Source organism: Heloderma suspectum, chromosome 4 (genome assembly GCF_057233095.1).
Source record: "Heloderma suspectum isolate Gila_16-S chromosome 4, 16-S_ref, whole genome shotgun sequence".
Lineage (NCBI taxonomy): Eukaryota > Metazoa > Chordata > Lepidosauria > Squamata > Helodermatidae > Heloderma > Heloderma suspectum.
The window spans coordinates 145,896,721-145,917,176 of NC_139461.1; the positions used below are offsets into that span (position 1 = coordinate 145,896,721).

General features: G+C 43.1%; 1 protein-coding gene across 1 annotated transcript in view; it reads right to left on the minus strand.

The window, feature by feature from the left end:
- NRG2 (neuregulin 2) overlaps positions 1 to 20,456 on the minus strand; it is a 209,885-nt gene that overhangs the window by 21,548 nt on the left and 167,881 nt on the right. The window contains exon 5 of the mRNA XM_084850839.1: positions 12,481 to 12,539. Coding sequence (XP_084706965.1) covers positions 12,481 to 12,539 — 59 coding nt within the window. The remainder of the gene's footprint in view (positions 1 to 12,480; positions 12,540 to 20,456) is intronic.

Sequence of the window (20,456 nt, forward strand, 5' to 3'; positions counted from 1 at the left end):
GATCTTACATTCTCATTACAAACTCTATTAAAGCAAGAGTCACTCTCAACCTCAAATGCAAAAATGCCTGGGGTCTTGCAGCACAGCATAACTACTGGCCTACCTTTCCAGCAGATAACCCCTAAAAAATGTTTATATTTTTTAGGGGTTATCTGCTGCCAGAACCAGCAGTTGCATTAGGCTCACAATTTTTTTTTCATTCCCACCACATATGCATTTGAGTACTGTTAATTCCACATCCTCTCCAACATAAAGGTGATAGATTCTTGTTCATTTTTGCTAACTTCACTGGTGTCATATACCACTTCTGAACCAACTTTAATCCGCCTTCTTTTATTTTGGTGGGTATTACTTCAAAGGGAAATCCATCTAAAATTTGCTTCCAGTCTTCTTCCTCTATCTCCTCATTAATATTTTTCCCATATCTGCTATATTGTTACATCCCCCCATCTCCTGCTTTATCAAAATTTTATATATTTGGGTCATTGTACCTTTTTCTCCTGATAATTATCTACAAATTTTTCCCATTCTGTTAAATCTCTTTTACTTTGCCTTCTTATCCTTCTAATTCTTATAAATTTTCTGATTTGCATCCATACTAACCATGACATTCCTATACTTTGGGGCTCACAAATGCATACTTTGCTTCCGCAAACGGGAGTGTGTACGTTATAATAAATCTAGCCCTAAGCAACCTAAGCCGGCAAATCACAGTGACTCCCCATGAGATGGGGCAGCCCAAGCACCAGTGCTCTATAAAAAGCCACTTTTCTCATTTCAGCTGAGCTGCTGGAGTCTCCCTTTGTCCTAAGGTGTAAGCCAGCTTTCTGTGCATAAAAAACCGAAAGGGCCTTTTCACCAACTGTGCAAACCACGAAGCCCATGCCAGTCCCAGAACCCTACCCCCACGCCCCGTCTGTGCTGTTAGCAGATCCATGCTACAGAGGTGAGATGTACTTGGGAGGCCCATCTGAGTCCCCTGAATTGTATATGGGTCACACTTGCATTACAACTTAAAACCTGGGCAATGCTCCTGGCAGCCAGTCTCATATAGATGTTGGCTGATGAGCGATACATGGGCAGGCCACGCTGTGCCCATAGTCTCAATATTAGACATGCGTACATGAACCCAGGGCATGTTAGGGTTTTAAAGTGGTGGGAGCATTCCCATGAATTAAAGCACATAAACAGCTGCTTGCAAAACCAAAGGCTAGAAATCTGAATGGATAACAGCTTGCACTATAAAGGACTGCTCCCGTTTTGCATCTGGCAATTTACCGGAAACTGTCTAAAGGGCCTCCTTTCCATGTAAGGCTGAAGCAAGTCTCTGGGGTAAAGACACTCTCATTGGTTACTTCAAAAACAAATGGGTTTGTCATGGTACTGAACATTTTTCAGTTCACATTTCTTAAAAACTGTGCGGTCTTTACAGCCTTGTATTCAGACTGCCAGTGTTTACATCATAATCTGTCTCCTCCTAGGAAATGCATTTTTTTTTAGCACAGAAATTAACTAGTATATTACTTCAGTTAATTTCTAAATGTTGGACAACCTATATTTCACAGCTGGGAATGCTGCATCTCAACAAATGGCAAACAAATTATGGCGAATTATTCTCATGGAGTGCTATACACACGAAGCTGGGTTCTATGCAAAAGTAGCCAAATGTAATACAGTTCTTTAAGAATGTGTCCAAAGGTTAATTCTCAAATTGGTGAATATAGTTCTTCCTTCTGAAAAACTGTCCACACCGGATAGAGATTCTCCTGAATTTACCACTGGTAAATTGTTACTTTCTTTGGAGAAGCAGAACTATAAGATGATAAATTTCTCCATTATTTTATTTCTCCCAGATTAAATCATCTGGCATGAACCATAGTTGTAGGTATGGAGTGATAAATCCTCCATTTGAGAAATGCACAAAAATTCAGTCTTCAACCATTTTCAACAATAAAAGCCTCATGACTAAATCTCCTTTGCATCTATTACTGTGTAGTGATGATACCTTGAAACAACAAATATTGTTTAGTGGTAGAGACAGAAATGTTTAGCAAAAAATGGTTGGCTCTGGGACAATTTATAACATTAATACATGAATTTGGACAATGACAATAAGAATATAAGGCAATGCATAAAAAGAATTCTAAAATTCACTAAGGTAGGAATAAATTCAGACAACAGTCTGGTAACACTTCTATTCATGTGGTAGGTATATGTAATATTGTTATATACATATAACAAACAAATTATCATTATGTTAAGAACACGTGAAGTAATGTCATCCATGGGCACTACAGGAAACACATGGCTACGGAGAAGGGTGAAAAGAAGAGACAGGATGGCAAAAGATGTTTATTGCATAACAGTGAGCCTAGAAAGAAATACATTTTTTTTAAAGCAACACAACTGTAAGCTAAGAAGGGATGTCAAAAATCCTCAATTCCAAAGTGTGTTTGAATCAGCAGCACTTGTTTGATTCTACTGTCAATTCAAGGGCACTTTCATCCACAGAAGAGTGCCTCCTGTGAAGGGCTGATAATTTACAGTGCAATCCTATGTGTGTCTTCTCAGGAGTAAGTCCCATTGAATTAATTAGGACTTATTCCCAGGTAAGTGGGTACAGGATTGCAGCCAAAGTCTGATACACAAGTAGACACAGACACAGCTCCCCCTCAATTGCAGCACTGTTGTCAGCACAGGACATGATCACAAAAATTTAAATGTGGGAAGAAGCCCTCAGTTCCTATCACAAAGAAGGGACTAGAAGGAAGGTATGGGGAAAAATGGGGTCTCATGGGGGGTCAGTTTAGAGTTAACATCACTAAACACTGGCTGATTTTGTGGCAATTTAGAAACATGGTCGAACACTCCATAAGAATTTGGCTGGTTCTCCCAGGCCCACAAGTAATACATCCTGCTTTCCTCACTCACTTCCCTTCCCTATAAAGAGGAGCTCAGGCCATGCAGATTCCTGCATGCTCAGCTTCTAGGTAAATGAGAATCAAACACTATGGACTAAGCTCTAATCATGTTACACAGAAGTGAAAGGACAGACAGTGGTATTATTGTAAACCTGCTCTGAACACAAGTGTTTGGATTTCACTGTCATCATCGATGACTTGAGCTTTTCTTAGGGCATTTCTACACCAGGCTAAAATCCCGCAACTTTACTGGGGCTTTCTGCTTTCAGATTGTTTGCAGGGCTAAGATGGGCTCCTTTACATAGCGGGCAGGTGATTTGAACTGAAAACTTCCTTTCTCAGCAATGTTCTATATGTTCCAATTATACATTACCATCTAGTGGCTGCATTTTAGCATAATGCTGCCATTTCACACTGTTGATTTTTCACAATAACATCCCTTATCACTTTATCTCTGATCTTTTTGAAAGTGGGATAAAGCTCAAAACGCACGGGAGACATCCTGGAGGTTGATGATGTCATGTAAAGGACATGCAAACTTCCGTAAGCAACCAATCTTGATCACATGATATAAGCCCCTTGTGGAGAAGCCCTCAGAGACTGGATGTCCCAGAATTCCTTTTCTATATACTTCTGCCCCTGCATTACTTTGCTGGTTTCATTTCCAGACAAGGAGGGGGAGGAAGCATTGAGAACCCTGGCAAGGATGTAGATCAGCTGCAAGAGGAAAGGACTTTAGGATGCCCAGCCCCAACTGCTGCGCCAGTCAAGTCCAGGCTCTTTCCATCCCTGCTGCTGCATTCCCTAGAACCAGTAAGAGGCACTGGCACAGATGGCATTGGAGGGACCATCAGTCCAATGTTCTTGCAGCTATATCATGTTTGAAGAGTGATGCCAGTGGCTCAAGCAGCCCCAGAAAGCATGGCCTCTTTTTGCTAGCCTCCAGTATAAGGGCTCGTTAATCCATAATTATTGAGGGAGCTTTACTATTTATTTACTTTCTTATGCTTCACATGACTAAGGTCCTGGTGTGGAAAACAGATTCTTGGGCAGAAGCTTGGTGACAGCATCACAGAGTAAACCCTGAGGTCTGCCGATGCTGAAATAGCTTGGAGTTGTGTCCTGGACTCTCCAGGTATATGAACCTCATCCATGTAATGCCACTTTGCACAAGAATTAAATACTGTTAGTATCAAAGGTCAAATGGGTGTAGGGATGTACAAATCCCTTACCTTGTTCCGGCCCGGGGCGTCCACGGTGTGGGGGGGGAGGCATTCTGTCCCTCCCCCCAGAATCCTCCCCGGGTGGCTCCGCTCCACTGCGAGTCTGTTGAGCCACTGGCTCGGGCCGCCTGCAGCCAGACCTCCGTCCACTGCCGGGCTGCGGCCGCAAATGGCAGCTGCCATAGCAGCCGCCATTTGCGTCCAGGGATGTACGAAAGTCACTTACCTTTTCGAAGGGTGACATTCGTGGGGGGGGGAGGCGCTCTGTCCCTCCCCCAGAAATTCTCTCTGTCCGGCTCCGCTCCACAGAGATTCCGCAGAGCCACCGGCTGGGGCCGCCTGCAGCCAGACATCTGGCTGCGGGGCAGCCTGCAGGGATGCAAATGGCGACGGCCATAGCCGCCATTTGCATCCCTGTATTTTGCCGTGATAGGCTACGTAAATATTTACATAGCCTATCACGGCAAAAAAAAAAAAGGAACGCAAATGGCGGTCACTACGCCATTTGCGTTCCCTTTTTTCTTTTGCTGTAATAGCCTACGTAAATATTTATGTAGGCTAAAACAGCAAAAAAAAAAAAGGGAACGCAAATGGCGGCCACTGTAGCCGCCACCATTTGCGTTCGCTGTTTTGTTTTTGCCATGATAGGCTATGTAAATACTTACGTAGCCTATCACGGCCCCTGCAGGGACGCAAATGGCGTCCCTGCATTAGCTGTGATAGGCTACGTATATATTTACGTAGCCTATCACGAAAAGAGCAGGGACGCAAATGGCGTAGCAGCTATTTGCATCCCTGCTCTTTGCCGTGATACTCTACGTAAATACTTAGGTAGCCTATCACGGCTAAAGTAGCAAGGGAAATGGCAGCCGCAGACCGGGGCAGCCATTCGCGGCCGCAGACCAGGGGCAGCAGATGGACTGGGTGGCCAACACAAGGTAAGATCTGTCCCAGGGAAGTTTCACAGGGTGGCGGGAGGGATTGCTCTGTACTGCCACGGACTCCAAGGGTTTAGATTCTTTAGAATCCGACCTCACTGGAGTCTGTGGCGGAATTCTCTAACATCCCTAAATGGGTGTATGTGGTTCTGCATGCAGAGAAAAGGTCTTAAAATGAACTATATGTTCAGCACTTTGTCTAATATATGAAACAAATTGTAGGGGAAATTTATGGAGTTGAGACACTCTAGCTGTGATTCAGAAGCCATTTAATACATTCAAGACTGGCCCTGCCATGCAGCAGGGTGAGGCAACCTGCTTCAGGCGGCATCATGATGGGGGATAGATGAAGGTAGGAACTGATGTCTGAATGGTACAGCAAGACCTTTCAAAGTACTGGCCTGGCCCTAGTGAGTGGTGGGGGTGCCATTTGGGCTCTGCTTCAGGTAGCAAAATGTCTTGGACTGATGTTAGATGTGCTTGAATTCAATTAGTTTTAGGTCAGGTCTGCACTGTGGCACAGTTGTCTTTCTGATGCTGCTGGATTAAAAAATAAAACTCATGTGTTCAATTATTCTAGGGTGTTTGGCCAGTGATACATTGAGATGGTTTGGCTTTCATCCTCCTCAGCGATCAGTCTTTCTTGCAAGACTTAGGCACTGACACGATTTCTTTGCCTTTCTAACATTTTTTCTATTTTAAATGTTTTATAACAAACCCAGAGAGATCAGGGATGGTAGCAGCATTATCATCATGACTTTTCTAGTGAAACATGCAATTAAAAAAACATGTCCCCAAAGGGCTGAATGTTCAGTCTTAATGGCAAAGAGTTTCCAGTGTAGTGTAGTGGTGAGAGTGACGGACTGGGAGCCGGGAGATCCGGGTTCTAGTCCCCACTTGGCCATGGAAGCTCACTGGGTGACTTTGGGCCAGTCACAGACTCTCAGCCCAACCTACCTCACAGGGTTGTTGTTGTGAGGATACAACGGTGAGGAGGAGGATAATGTAAGCCGCCTTGAGTTCCTTGCGAGAGGGAGAAAGGCGGGGTATAAATGCAATAAATAAATAAATAAATAAATTTCCTATGTGTGTATACAGCTGGCCAATGAGGGTTTCCAGCCAGATGGAGCTGTGTGTGTGTTGGAACCCTTTCTCACTAACGCTGCATGCACAGCCCCTGGGAACATGACAACAGGCACAATGGCATCCAGGGAGCATTACTAGTGGATGTATCAGCTACCCTGAACTCATCTCATTAAATGCATGAGGGGACCCATTTGAACACCCCTCACACCATCCATTAAAAAATGTTTACCATCCATTAAAAAAAACTAACCCTAAGGAATACTGGTTTCAGTAGGAACCTAGCTATGCTGGATTATTATCAACTCTGTATTCTAACCACTAGTCCCTTTCCTGCCCCTTTCCCAATTCACACAATATAATACCCAAATAGAATTTTGTACTGCGGGTTTTTGTCACTGAAAAGTGTACCCACTGAACACACGATGGGGTAGTGGGGATGCACCCCTGTGGCAGACCGAGAGAGTATGATTCTGGACTGTACCACTGCAGACTAGAACTGGGGTATTTTTGAATGCACTTCCATGTAAAACTCTCCCTGCACATACTAGACTAGCACGTCAGAGAGAGAGGTTTAGCATAGCCTTTTCTCTGCAGCGTTAGCCCCAAATTACTCATTACCTGTAATTCTTCCCTAGCAAACAACACCCAGGTGGGGAGGGGGCAAAATAGATCATGAAAATGGGGGGGGGAGGTTAGGGATTTCTTCACACAGAGCTTTTATCCTGCTACTGAGATTGGTTACTCACTGAAGTTTGCGAGTCCTTTAGATGACGTCGCCAACTTCCAGGGTGTCTCCCACAGTAAATGACCTTTATTCCATTTTTTTAAAAGATTGGAGATAATGAGCTATCAAATTACTGCACTTGAGTTCCACCCGAGTTCCCTCATAAAAAAGGAAAAGCTACAATAAGAGCAGCTAGACCACAGTGCCATCTAGCAGCTGAATAATGAAACATATGGAAGACTCAAATAAGGGGGGGAAGGGGGGGAAGGAAAGGGAGTCTGTCATGATCCTGCATTCAAAATGGAATCAGAAAGCCCCATTTTAAATGTGGGATTTTAGGCTGGGATAGAGATAGTCCAGATATATCTTCCTCTAGCGCTGCTGCTCTGATCCAATCTGCACCCCGCCTCCACCAGCATCTACGTAAAAGCATATATTGGAAGATCCAATAATGGATAAAATGTAGTGTCACCTTCAATTTATGACATATAGTGAGGTTGCTGTTGATTTTAACATGAGAATATTCAAGACTACGCCCTCCCAACTTCCCCTTGGAGGTTGTATAATCCAGAAGTCTGCCACCTTGGTATGTCACCTCATTCTGCATCGCGTGTAACTCTTAGTAAACTCATCTGAACCCATCACTGGTGTGTGATGCCATATGATCTAGTTGCTGCTGTGCCATAAGCTCAATGTACCTGGACTTATATTTTGCAATTAATTACTTCCAAACAAACATGAAATTAAATGGGGTGGGGCAGAGGGGGAGAGAAAACTTGACTTTGGCTGCCATGTTTATTGCTTCAGAGCCAGCCTGGCTCTATAGAATTGCTGCAACATCCTAATTCTCTGAATATTCGCCTGTTCTTTACTAGAGTGTCCACTACGATTGCTGTATGAGTTGGTGACTTTCCAAACTGACCTGGCCAACTTTTCAGTTTCCAAACAGAATGCCAAACCGAAATGAAAAGTGGCACAGACCAGTTTGTATTACAACCTAGTAGTGCTTCCCATGAAAGCTAGTAGAAAAGTGCTGCAATAAATACATGCAGATCTTTTATTTAGAAGTAATATATATATTTTATAAACCATATAAATATTATAAATGATATAAATTTAGGAATATTCTTTGTCCAGATTGTGCCAAATAAAGAACAGAACCGCAGATTTTTAAGTCATCCCATTTAAGCTGTAAAAATACAATGTGAAAGACTGTGGGCAGTTCTTAATGGTGTCTGATTAACAAATGAATGGTTTATTCCATACCCTTTAATTCTAATCCAAGATGCTCTGCCAATGCAGAAAAAGAACAAAGAAGAAAAAGAGAAAGAGAAAGAGAAACAGATTTGTAAGAAAGAGATTGCCAAATATTTTTTAAAAAACATAAAACATGCTTTGTAGTTCGCGTAGCTTTGCTTTCTCTGTTTACTATACAGGAGCAGTAACAGAGAATACAGTATTGTCATCACAAGTATAAAAATGCCAAAAATATGTAAAGGAATGTCTAGATAGATTTGCAATGGTAATTAATTAGGAACTTTTGTCAAGTGGAGGCAACTCTGAGAGTACTTGGATGGTAATTTTAAGAATCTGAGTGTGGGTGTGAGCGTGCATACCTATAAATATTTTTACTAATCTTTCCTGCTCACTATTCTTGCAAAATTGAGGTAGAGGATTTGAACATACAAGCCTGTTTTACAAACCCAGGTAGCAGAGACCCAATAGCCTGGTTACGTCAAGCAGAAATATTGAAGAACCTATTAAGAACAACTTCTGTAGGATAGATGAACTTGACATAAGTTGCATCTGTTGCAAAACAAAACGTATGGGAGATACATTTTCAGCCAAATCTTAAACACATTTGTCCTCTTGAGATCAGTGGGACTTATTTCTGAGAGAATATACCCAGAAGGATCAGGTTGTTAAACATCAGGCTGTTAAAAATCAGGCTGTTAAACACCCCCTCTTTAATGAGCTTCTGCCACGCATTGATTGTTTGGGCAGGCATTTGGGGTGAGTGAGGGTATTTTTAAACGATGTTTGAATGTGTAATTTTACTGTTTTAAATTGTACTGTTGTACATCCCCCACAGTGGTCGGGTGACCAGCCAGATGGGTGATTAAGAAATTTAATAAATTAAATAAATAAATAAATAAATAAATTTTCACATATACTAAATGAAGAAATAATTTGTTGACTCCTCCTAGAGTCATTAAAAGAATGGTGTTGTCTCCTATAAATGTTAATGGTTTGTATGGAATAGCATTCTGCATTATCCACACCACAGGAGAAATAACTAAGGACAATTAATTATGCTCAAAAATATCACTGTTGACCCAAAGAAAGAATAAAAATAATACTAATCTAGTATGTCTGAAAAAGGAAAGAAACTGGAGGACAGGACATTCCAGCTTCAGCTGGCTGGACACTTGGTTTCTTTAAACTGAAATTCTCTCACTGGCCAAGATGACGGCAATGGGCTCTGCAGACTGCAGCTCACACATACAGAGGAGGCAAGAAAAATCACATGTAGTAATGCTGGTCAGCTAGCAAATCTGAAAGCCACCATAGCATAATATCTTTATTAGGACCAACTAAAATGTCACAAAGAAATGAGCAACCTTTGATTTCTTCAGACTTCTTCTGCAGCCTGGATGTTAAGCAAAGCAGTGGTGGGGAGGGAACCTGGGCGTGATGTTGAAGCCCCAAAATCTACAGTTTGTAACAGTTCTAAGATGAAGCAGAGGAGGTAGTAGGCACACTTAATTAGATTAGACTTGGCAAAACTGATTTCAGGTTGTACTGAGGAGATTGAGAGCTAATCACTTGTCCATTTGGCTTCTCTTTAGTTACAGCAAAGACAAAGGAAACACCTTGCAGAAACAGAGCTTAGCCAGTTTCCCTCCTAAAATAGCAATCAAAATGAGGCCACTACCAACAAGCCCCTGTCGTAAGCGAGCTTAAAAAGCAGCAGTGTCCTGCAGACATAGATCTCCCACCATGCTTTTTGTTTTGTTTTGTGACCAAGGTCTTAAACACACAACGTCCTTTGGAGCTTATTTTGTTCTCTCCCCCCCCCCCCCGCCAAACACACTTCCAGACAGATAGCAACTGCCCATGGCACTGCCTGAGTGAATGGTTGTTTAAAAGTGCAGGAGAGCCCAAGAATATTTTGCTTTTTCACAAGAGCAAAGTCTTTAGTGTCAAACTAGACATATCATTGAACAAATCTTTGAGTACCATGCTTGCAGTCTCCACTAATAGCAGCCAGACTGCAGTGTGGGGAAGGATGATGAACTCTACTCCCATGCTGTTTTCCTACTGACACCCCCCCCCCGCTGCTATTTGCCCCTGAAACTGCTAATTGCTACACGTAGCGGGGGGGGGGGAGGTGTCAACAGGCAATGGCAAAGGGGAAGAGCTCCCTCCCGCTACATCCCCAATCTGGATTCTCCCCCACCCCCAAAATGGCTGCTGTTAAGTTTTTTTCTTAAAGAGGAGTATCCAAGAACAGGATTCAAAGATTTGTTTAGCCCTGACTCTACACACTCATCGTTTAGAAAACATGGTCTGAGGGTACATTTGGATGACTGAAATATCACAAGTGGGTCAGCACATCTAAACTATCATGCAGAAAGTAACCAGTGCCAAAAGGCACTACGGCAAAGCCTGTGGAAAGAGGCAAAGTTTCCAGTAGTTGTCTCAGAACTTCAGGCGTCCTCACAGGAAGAACGTCACAGCAGCACCGCTGTCTGGAAATTTTCCATTATGAGGGAATAAGACTTGAGAGGGTACTTTACAGCTTATATTGTGCTTGGAAGAGGAGGGAGGAATGGATCCTGCTGCGTGTGTGTCTGAGAGAGAGAGAGAGAGAGAGAGAGAGAGAGACTTCACATTGCTTGAATAATCTCTCTCTTCCTCAGTGTTTTTGATATGCTAATTCTCTCATGATACATAATGCATATTGTGACTTCAGTTATAGCCTGTGGCTTGGTTCACTTCCTCGAGTGATCTCCTCTGCATTTGTTTTCAGATCTCTGCCATAGGTTTGATTTCAATCTGTGATAAAAGCCAGGGTAGCTGTAAGCCACCCTGTCTCAGCTTTAGATTCCCCCTGCTTGGCACTTCCAAGGCATTTTGCAGCCTGAGGCAAAATACAAAATGGCATCTCACCCCACTCCATTTACGGAAGCTACCTGGGCTGGCAGCTGAATCTTAACTTCAACACTGGAGAGGTGACACTGTCTACCACACCTGAGGGCAGCAGGCTAGCTCAGTGGGCACAGGGCAAGCTGCGCAACACCCACAGCTCTATCCTTCAACGTGTCTTTGCCACCACTCTCTGCCCCCCAGCATATGTTGCCCGAAGTGGCTGCCTCATTCTGCCTAATGGTAGGGCTGACACAGCTTCCTTGTAAGAATAACGGACTATAAATGCAAACTATTAGAAAACCTGCTCCCACCCATCAGAGAGGGCTTATGTAATTCAGAGAATTTTGTTTCTCTGGACATTCTAGAATCAACCCCTCCCCACATTTAAAAAAAGGATTCCAGTGATTTATAAATTCACTCATGCAGCAGAAGGCATGGAAATGGTAAGTTAAGAAGCCTGCCTTAACTTCTGTGCCACTAAACACATTCTACAGGCTCAAATGTTGTGCTCGCTCACAACTTGCCTTCCATGCACCTGCTCTTTCCCTTGATGTTTCACCCCATTCCTCTTCCTCTGCAGTTAGAAGAGAATCATGGGAAATACCTCAATTCTCAGGATGCAATTATCCAATCAGATCTTCTTAATCACACAGCAACTTAGCTTATAAAGAGAAAAATATTAGCTTCCATCTGCAGATTTCTATAAAATTAAACTTCAGTGATTCCAATGTGCAACCCATACTAAAGTTTAGACAACAAAATCTAACTGTCTCACCCTGCATCTGGAATAGCTGATAGTTGCCCAATCACACTTACAGAACAACCCTAAGCTGTATCTCAGAGAGTTCCAATTCCGGAGCCTCCGAGATATCCCAACCCTGCCAGCCTCATGCTGATAGGATAGAAAAGCGGGCGGAGCAGCATTTTTGCTTCCCCCTCCCTCTGCAGAACTAGTTTCTGTTTTAATTTTGCAAATTTCCTCCTCGCAGCTCCAGTGCTGGCATAACACAGTAGGGGATCGGGTGTGTGTCTTGGGGCCAGGAGAGCTGTGCATTCAGTGGATCCACAGCCAGTCCCAGGACTCCCCCTGGCCTGCCTGGCATACCTCTGTTGCTCCCATTATGATGTCAGAATGCTGATGTTGGAAGAGAATTGCCAATTTGCCATGGACATTTCCATAGCAGTTGGGGTGGGGGGGTGGGACAAAGGTCAGATCTTCCCTCCAAGGGTGGACCTCTGCCCTTGGAGGGGGGAATCCAACAAATCCTATCGCCCCTGGGAAACCCCCCGCCAACCCCCCCCATAGGATTGCAGTCTTAAGCATATAAACACACAGCAGGAGAGCAAAGGCTCCAAATCAGGAAAAAGATGCTTTAAAGATGTCACACAGTGTGCTATGATAAATCAGAAGAAGAGAGAAGTGGAAAGAGACATACTGGAAAAGCTGGCCATTGCGAAGTTCTGACACTGGTCCCCTGTGAATTCATTCGGACACCTAACGAAAGAAAGAAAACCAGAAAGAGAGAAACAAGATAGCATGATATCCAAACAGACTGAAACGAGGCCCTTTCTGATGCCAACTTAGTTCTCTTTCAAGATTTCTCCTGATGTGCTTTTGGCTGGTCCCTTACCTGTCTTCCCTAAACCTTAACCCAGATATTAACTCAAAAGAACACCCTCACTATGCCACTCTAAATCCAGCGCTGTACCCGGGAGATTTTAAGTAGTATGGTGCAATTTTTGTCTTCAAACATACTTTGCTTAGGATCTGGCATGTACAATCGCAAAGGCAGTTTCTCCAAACATCTCTGTCCGAAGAATCCATTTGGACATCTGGAGGAGGAAAAGGGGACAAATCACAGAACAAGGCTGGCATCATCCTTGAGGCTATGGTTAGAAATAAAAGTGCACAGCGATGAATTTTTTTAAAAAAGCATCTCATGTAAGCTACCTGGATTGAATCTGTGTTAAAAGGGGCTCCCTAGCTCCACTTCTGTGCAATTACTCCATCCCTTCCCCAGGCTTTCTGAGTTTGTAATCCTCTTCATCACCAATAAATTTAGGGTAATCTGCTTCAGACTCAGACATGAGAAATGGGATACTAGTCACTATCCCATGTCTAGGGATTTAAATGACCCCAGTTTCTAGATGGGGCATGTAGTGGGGTTGGTGCTGTTTGCAATTTTTCATCAAAATTATGTGTGATGCACTCATGACCCCTGGGACTGCCCGTCTGTCACTCACACTGTTTGATGCTGGATTTCAAATTAACAATGTAATCAGAGGACTAAGGAACGTATAGGAAAGTATAAACAAGTGAAAAAAAAGTTTCAAAGGCCTAAATGCCTCTCTTTAGTCACTGTCTAGCAAAAAAAAAAAAGTGTATGTGAGGGCCATAAAGTCAGCAGGAACTTCCTTTGGCCAAAAGTGAATGAACAGAGAAAAATGTGGTCTTTTTTTAAAGACATGGTCAGACAGACATGTCAATGTTTTTAGTAGACATCTAACCTGAAGGCTGCAATCCTGTGCACACTTACCAGAGTATGTCCCATTGAAATCAGGGTTTACTTCTGAGTAAACATGCATAGAATTGTGCTGCATAGCTCTAACACGTGTTAAAAGGCATTCTTTGGACAAGCAGAATCCACGTGTAGCAAGGCTACTGAGTGGGGCTAACATTATCAGCTGCCCTACAGCTGGGTATTCTTTCATAATTGTTTAAACATAGGGCTTACTTCAAGATAGTGCTGAATATAAACCTAAACCACATTCCATGCTATTTAATTTCTGTACGATTTGAATATAATCATTCTCGGCAAAAGTTATTATTCCTCCATTTCTTCTGCCTTTCTCTCTGATTGCATACCTACTGTAGTAAGCTATCCCACAATCCCTTGTAGGTTGTTTTCTCCAGGTCCATGCTACTACATCAGCTCCTCCAGCCATGACAAAGAGAAAGTCTAGCTACACATTTCTTGCCACTTGGAGAGACTCAGTTATAATCCCTATGATGGACTCATCCACATTGGCAAATTCTGAGGAAGAAGATGAGGACCAGCCCTTCTTTTTAAAGGTTTTGGAATGGCACCACATGTAAGACACAACCTACGCAAACTTCTCCTTCATCAAGTGAAGCCCTATGTGTTGTTAACTGCATCAGTTACGCTTCTGGCCCAAATTCATTTCTCCTCTCTTTCATCAGTAATATATACCAAGATTAAATATGAATCACCAGCTGCAAATCTGTGGTATTGCCTGAATGATTAATTTCCTAATATTTCCATTTGCTTTGTTTATTTGTATACATATTTACTTTGTAAAGATTTTTGTTCAGACTGTATAGGAAATACAACTCTGTCCTCCAGTTTGCATATAATAAAGAATAGGGGCAAAAGATAAACTGGAAGGAGCAAACTGTTCTTGATAATTTTTTCTTTAATTGCATACAATGTTAATGTTTATTGATTTATTAAGTTCCAGTCACAAAGCATACTGGCAGAGAAGCCCTGTGGGAAGCAACAGAATTTGGCTTTCTTGCCAAACGGATCTGTGATTGCTGTTGCATTAGGAATAGGGACGTCTGAGTGGAAAGTAAGGAAGAGGATGTTTCAAATTATTCAAACTCTGAAATCTCAAATACATTAAAAAAACCTGTTCTTCAACTTTAAAAAGAAATTTAAAAGAAACCAGCAGCTACACAGCTATAAAGATATAAAGTTAATTTTGCATATAAATTTGATCGTAAGCAACTGCAATAGCATGTGAAAAATGGGTGAGAACTCAGTATTTAAAGCTCAGTGGATGTCAAATGGCATGAGCAAAGTGGCTCTTGTTTTCCAGAATTCATACAGGATCTGATCCCTATTAAAAAACCTATGTGCAAAGAATCTTGAAGTTTGTGTGCAAACCACACCCATGTAGGATCACATTAACTTGCACAGACATGCCCATTCCAGTGCATAAATTCTGGAGCAGGGACGTCTGAGAAATCCGCAACGGAACCAAATGAGTTCGGATTTTTATGAATATGACCCATGGATTCCATAGTGGACTGGCTTTTCTCCCATTAGGCAGATTCCGCAGACTTGTGGACTGTTTTTTCAACCTTCGGGAATTTTGCACAAATTTTGTCATAGGAAACTACGCAAAGAAAAAAACAGCCGAAAATGTGTGTTTCCCCCCATAGCCTAAGCATGAAAATGTGCATTTTGGGGGGAATTGCACATTTTTGCACATGCCAAATTGCACAAATTTCCAGACTATAACAAAACCCAATTCTGTGGTGGACAGACAGGGGAACGGAAGGCACCTGACAACCCACAAAACACAGACAAAATGGATTTTACATGAACTGTACATCCCTATTCTGTAGCTGGCATTTCTGAAGATGGCTGAAATGTGGTTGCCAGCCAGAAGAACTGATGACCATGTGTGGGTGCAAAACATGCCAGACAAGAATATGCAAGTGCAAGATGTTCTCAACTATTTGCTGTACTTTATGCAAATGTGAAAAGCCGTGTCACAACATACCTTAAATAACAAGTCCAAATTCAAAACCCTACTTGCATTTATCAGTCAACAACATATGCCATTGTCTGAATGTTTCTAATAAAATGGTTATTAAATTAATATTTTAAAACTTCATTTTTATTCCAACCTTCCGCCAAGGAACTCAGGTTAGTGTACATGTACCTCCACTCTCCTCTTATGCTCGCAACAATCCTGTTGAGGTAGGGGAGGCTAAGAGATGGCGAATGGCTGAAGGGCACCCAGGGACCTTTGTAGTTGAGCAGAAATTTGAACCCAGGTCTTCCTGCTCCTAGTCTCATCTTCTATCCACTATACCATATTGGTGGTAACACTAGCTAGTAATAGTTTTGCTACCAATCTTGCCTTTAAAAAAACTATATTTTGGAACTGCAATTAACTTTGCAAATATGATGAGGAAGAGGTCAAGGAGAATCACCACAAATCATTTGGAAATATGCTTCCTTCAAATTCCCCCTCTTCTTTGCAGCACTTGTCTTACCCCCTCAATCCTCATCCCCAACTGAAAGAAAGCCTAAATATATGTTACTGTGTTTGCTCATGTTCTTCTCTTGTTACCTTTATTTTTCCCATTCCTCCTTTTTGTTTTGTTGCCCTTGAATAGGGATGTCAGAGAATTTCGCCACGAATTTCGCCCCTGAAATTGGTGGCGAAACGGTCTGCCCCCCCCCCCCCGCCTCCCCGGGACGGGACTTACCTTGGGCGAATCCTCCTGGCGGCGGTGGCTCCGGCGGCGGTTTGGCAGCGGTTTGGCGGCAGCGGCCGGTCGTCCGACCGGCTGCCGCCGCCGCCATTTCTAGCAAAAAAAAACACACACCAAAAAAACGTGATAGGCTACGTAAAGATTTTCGTAGCCTATTACGGCTAGATTTTAAAAAAATACCGTGATAGGCTACGTAAATGTTTACGTAGCCTATCACGGCCGAGTAAAAACAAAAAAACAAAAACCGCATGTATGCAAATGGCGGTGCCCATGGGCGCCGCCATTTGCGTTCCTTATTTTGGGACATGTAGTCTACGTAAACATTTACGTAGACTACGGCGAAAATAAGGGGAACGTAAATAGCGTAGCATCTACGCTATTTGCGTTCCCCTTATTTTTGCCGTAGTCTACGTAAATGTTTACGTAGACTAGATGTGCCAAAATAAGGAACGCAAATGGCGGCGCCCATGGGCGCCGCCATTTGCGTACGCGCGGTCTTTTTTTTTTTTTAACTCAGCCGTGATAGGCTACGTAAACATTTACGTAGCCTATCCCGGCTGACTGCAGGGATGGAAACGGCGGTGGCTACAGCCGCCGCCATTTGCATCCCGGCTGGCCAGGATTCGGAGGGGGAGGGACAGAGCGCCTCCCCCCCGGCCAGAATTTCGGGGGGGAGGGACGGAGCGCCTCCCCCCTGCCAGAATTTCGGGGGGAGGGACGGAGCGCCTCCCCCCCACCGCGAATAAAGTTTCGTTCAAGGTAAGTGACTTTCGTACATCCCTACCCTTTAATCTCACCTCCCACATACACACATTTTTGATGGTAAACATTTTGGGGCAGGAACCTGTCTCTCTCTCTTTTTTGTTCTGTAAAGCATCCCTTCAACCCCCCCCCCCCCCGCCCTGCTATTTCTGGTATCATATTATCTACACTTCCTCCTTCTAGGATTGTGGGCTCTGATTATGAAGTAATGGTGAGTTTGCATCACTTCAAACCAGTTCACATTTGAAGCAGTATGCCTTAAAAGGGGACAACCCTGATGGTATCAAGTAAAAAACAAATGTATTTTCCCCCTCCCAGAAATCAGCACCAAAAAAAGGCTATATTTGCACAGAAACAACTTAGGTTTTTGTTCAAAAAAAGGAGAAAGAGGGAGGCAGGATTGGCCAGAAAGGGTAAATTGTAATGATACTGAAAAATGTTGAGTCTTCTTAATGACATATAAATATGTGTAAAAGAGCAGGAAATGGAGCACTAATCAGTAAGCAAAATATGAGGTGAGGAGGCACAGACTGGAGTTGCAGAGTGCATGAAAAGCCATGAGCCTTGACAGATCCTTGAAATCTGGTGGCTCCTTATTTTTTTTATCTGAAGCAGAAAGACCCTGGGACAGATTTGGGGGCTTTTGGCCAGACTGAAAGTACTTGGAAATTCTGGATGTACTTTTTAGGAAGTACATCCTTCCAGATGTGCAGAACCCTAGAGAAACATTACTGATCTTATCAAAATGTTTTTCAGTTCCTTTAAAAATCTTCAGACGTTTTGCCTGAGGAGAACCTCCATTCCCCGCCCCGCAGTTTCAAATCCAGTGACAGGAGGGGTACATGGAACCCCACAGACCCATTTCACTAGGCTTATCAAAACTCTTTTGGCACGGATGTTTTGCCTGAAGAAGGATGAAGTTCACTTTGAATTTTGTTTTAGAATAAAATTCAGCATCAACTCTACTTGAGTCTATACTCTTGTCCTCCTGTCCAAGTCCAACATGCTGCCTGCTGACCTCCTCCAAAGAATCCAGGGCAGTGTGATATGAGACCATTAGAAAAGCCTCACAGATGTCCCCACCCGCAGTCAACAGCGTGACTGCTCCTGCTCCACAGGAAGAGACCTCCGTTCTGCATCTCAAGCTACCATAATGCGAGCCAAGCCTGTTCCACTGGCGGCGTTCAGGCAGCTGGCGAATGAATCAAAATGAATCAGAGATTTGGGATGGATGAGATGCATTTATAAAACCAGCCATGTTTTATGTTTTTCATACCTCTAGTTGGACGGAGAGAGCGGGAGGGACATTCTTCCTTATTTTTAAAGGTACACACAAGTATCACATTTGCTCTGTGTCGCACACATCCCTTCACCAACGTGGTGGAAAGTTTGAAATTCAGATGGTCCTTTGGGTAACAGAGTACTAGGGATCTGTGGTGTTTCTGTAATAGCTGTGTATGCTTACTATAAACTATAACTTCAGGATGAGATAGCAAGTGGACAGGCAGGTAGTTCTATCCCAAAGCAGTCTCAGCCCCAAAGATCCTGCCCCAAAGCTCCGTGATACCTTCTGCCAAGCAGCTCCAGAATCTTGTAACTGCCTTTTGTCCCTCTATGACACCACAATCACAAAAAGTATTGCTTATTGAAATAGTATTTTTCATGTTTTATAACAGACATTACAACAACAAAAGTAGAGATCAGAAATGGGAGAGGGAAGTGGGGAGGGGAGGGGAGGGATCAGCATTCAGTTCCCATGAGGTGGCCAAATGCCATCCATGAAAGACAAATCACTGTCACTCAGCAGGCCAAATGGCCGTATCCATGGCCACATCTTATCATAAAACTCTTTTGTCTCTCCTCATATGCCCTATCTCAACCAGGAAGCTGGCCTCAGACCTCACCCTGTCAGACAGATACATCTTGTATTTCAGGTATCTGGAACAGCTCAATGAGTCATCATTGACCACTGTAAATTATCAAGCCACACCAAATGTATTAAGACAGCTACTTTAATAAGACTGCATAAAGCTGCATCAGATAACTGTGTCATCAAACAGCTGATGTAGAGCATGGAAAGAAATCTAGACAAAACTTGCAGGAGTCAAATTCATTTACCCACCGCAGGAAGCCTGGGTGGGTAAATGGGAAGGGATTCCCTGTTAGAAATTCTCTTTTTTGGCCATCTCTGCTAGGAAAAACCAAGATTATCTGGAGCAAGTTTGTGGTAAATATTCTCCTGTTTCCATTTTCAGGCCAAAAATAGTGACCCTGGAGGGTGGGGATAGAAATATTTCCTGAAAAAAAAATATTGATAGTGAGCATATTCTCTATTTTTCAGTCCTATTCAGTACCTTGGTTTCCACCAGAAGCTGTTACTGCTTTGATACTATTTTCCCCTCCTATATCTTTCCTGGATTAGTCACATGGGAAATCCCAGCCAATCAGGAATCATTCCATTGCAGTGAATGGAATGACATCACACTACACAGCCAAGTAGACCAGGGCTTCATTATGCCACCACCACTGCAAACAAATGGTCTACTGAGAATGAGGGCCATATCCCCTGGATTAGCCACATCAGTGTGCCCAATCAATCCGGGATCATGAAGTGTATGGGATGGTCTGATAATATTTGGCAATGTAATAATGACAGTAAGAGCAAATGAAATCTAGGCAGAGAGGTAGGAAATAAAGAGAAAGGAACGTAAATGAATATGCAACCTTTTTGCAGGCTAGTGCTGAAAAATTGTTGAAAGAAGAAGGCTTTTTTGATTCTGAGGAGAATTATCCCCAAACCAGTGAGTATTTGTATCAGCCTTAGAGGGCTCTGCAGTCCGCCAACCTAACACTGAGAAAGGGATGCAAGGGCCTTCCATACCTAATCGGGCATTCATGACAAACCCTCACACACTATTAAACACTGATGTGGGGCTTTCCTTGTGGTAGAGAAGGAAGACTGGGCTTAGTGGGAGAGAATAAAAGGTTTAATTTGAAAGTGGTTTTGTATCTCAGCTACATGCATAAAATGTAGGTCACCTCCCAGCACCAGCGAGGGAAGATTCTTTCCGCCCCTAGCTACTGGCCTGACAGCCAACAGCTGATGGGAGTCTGTTTCCCCCTCCCTTCCAGAAAGCTCTGCTGCAATAGCCAGCCAACTGGCCTGTGAGCTGCGGAGGTGGGGAAGGGCAATCTGGCCCCATTCGTTAGCCGGAGGGAGAAAGACCGTGGGGTGATGGCCACACAAGACATTTCTTATATTTGGGAGGATGATCCCCCTTTTTCTTTTTTAATGTGACATCTAAAAATCTGCATAAAGTGCTCCACACCTTTGGGATGGAGAGGGATATAAACTGAGTGAATGATGACTGGCTGGCCGAATGAAAGTGAAATTCACTG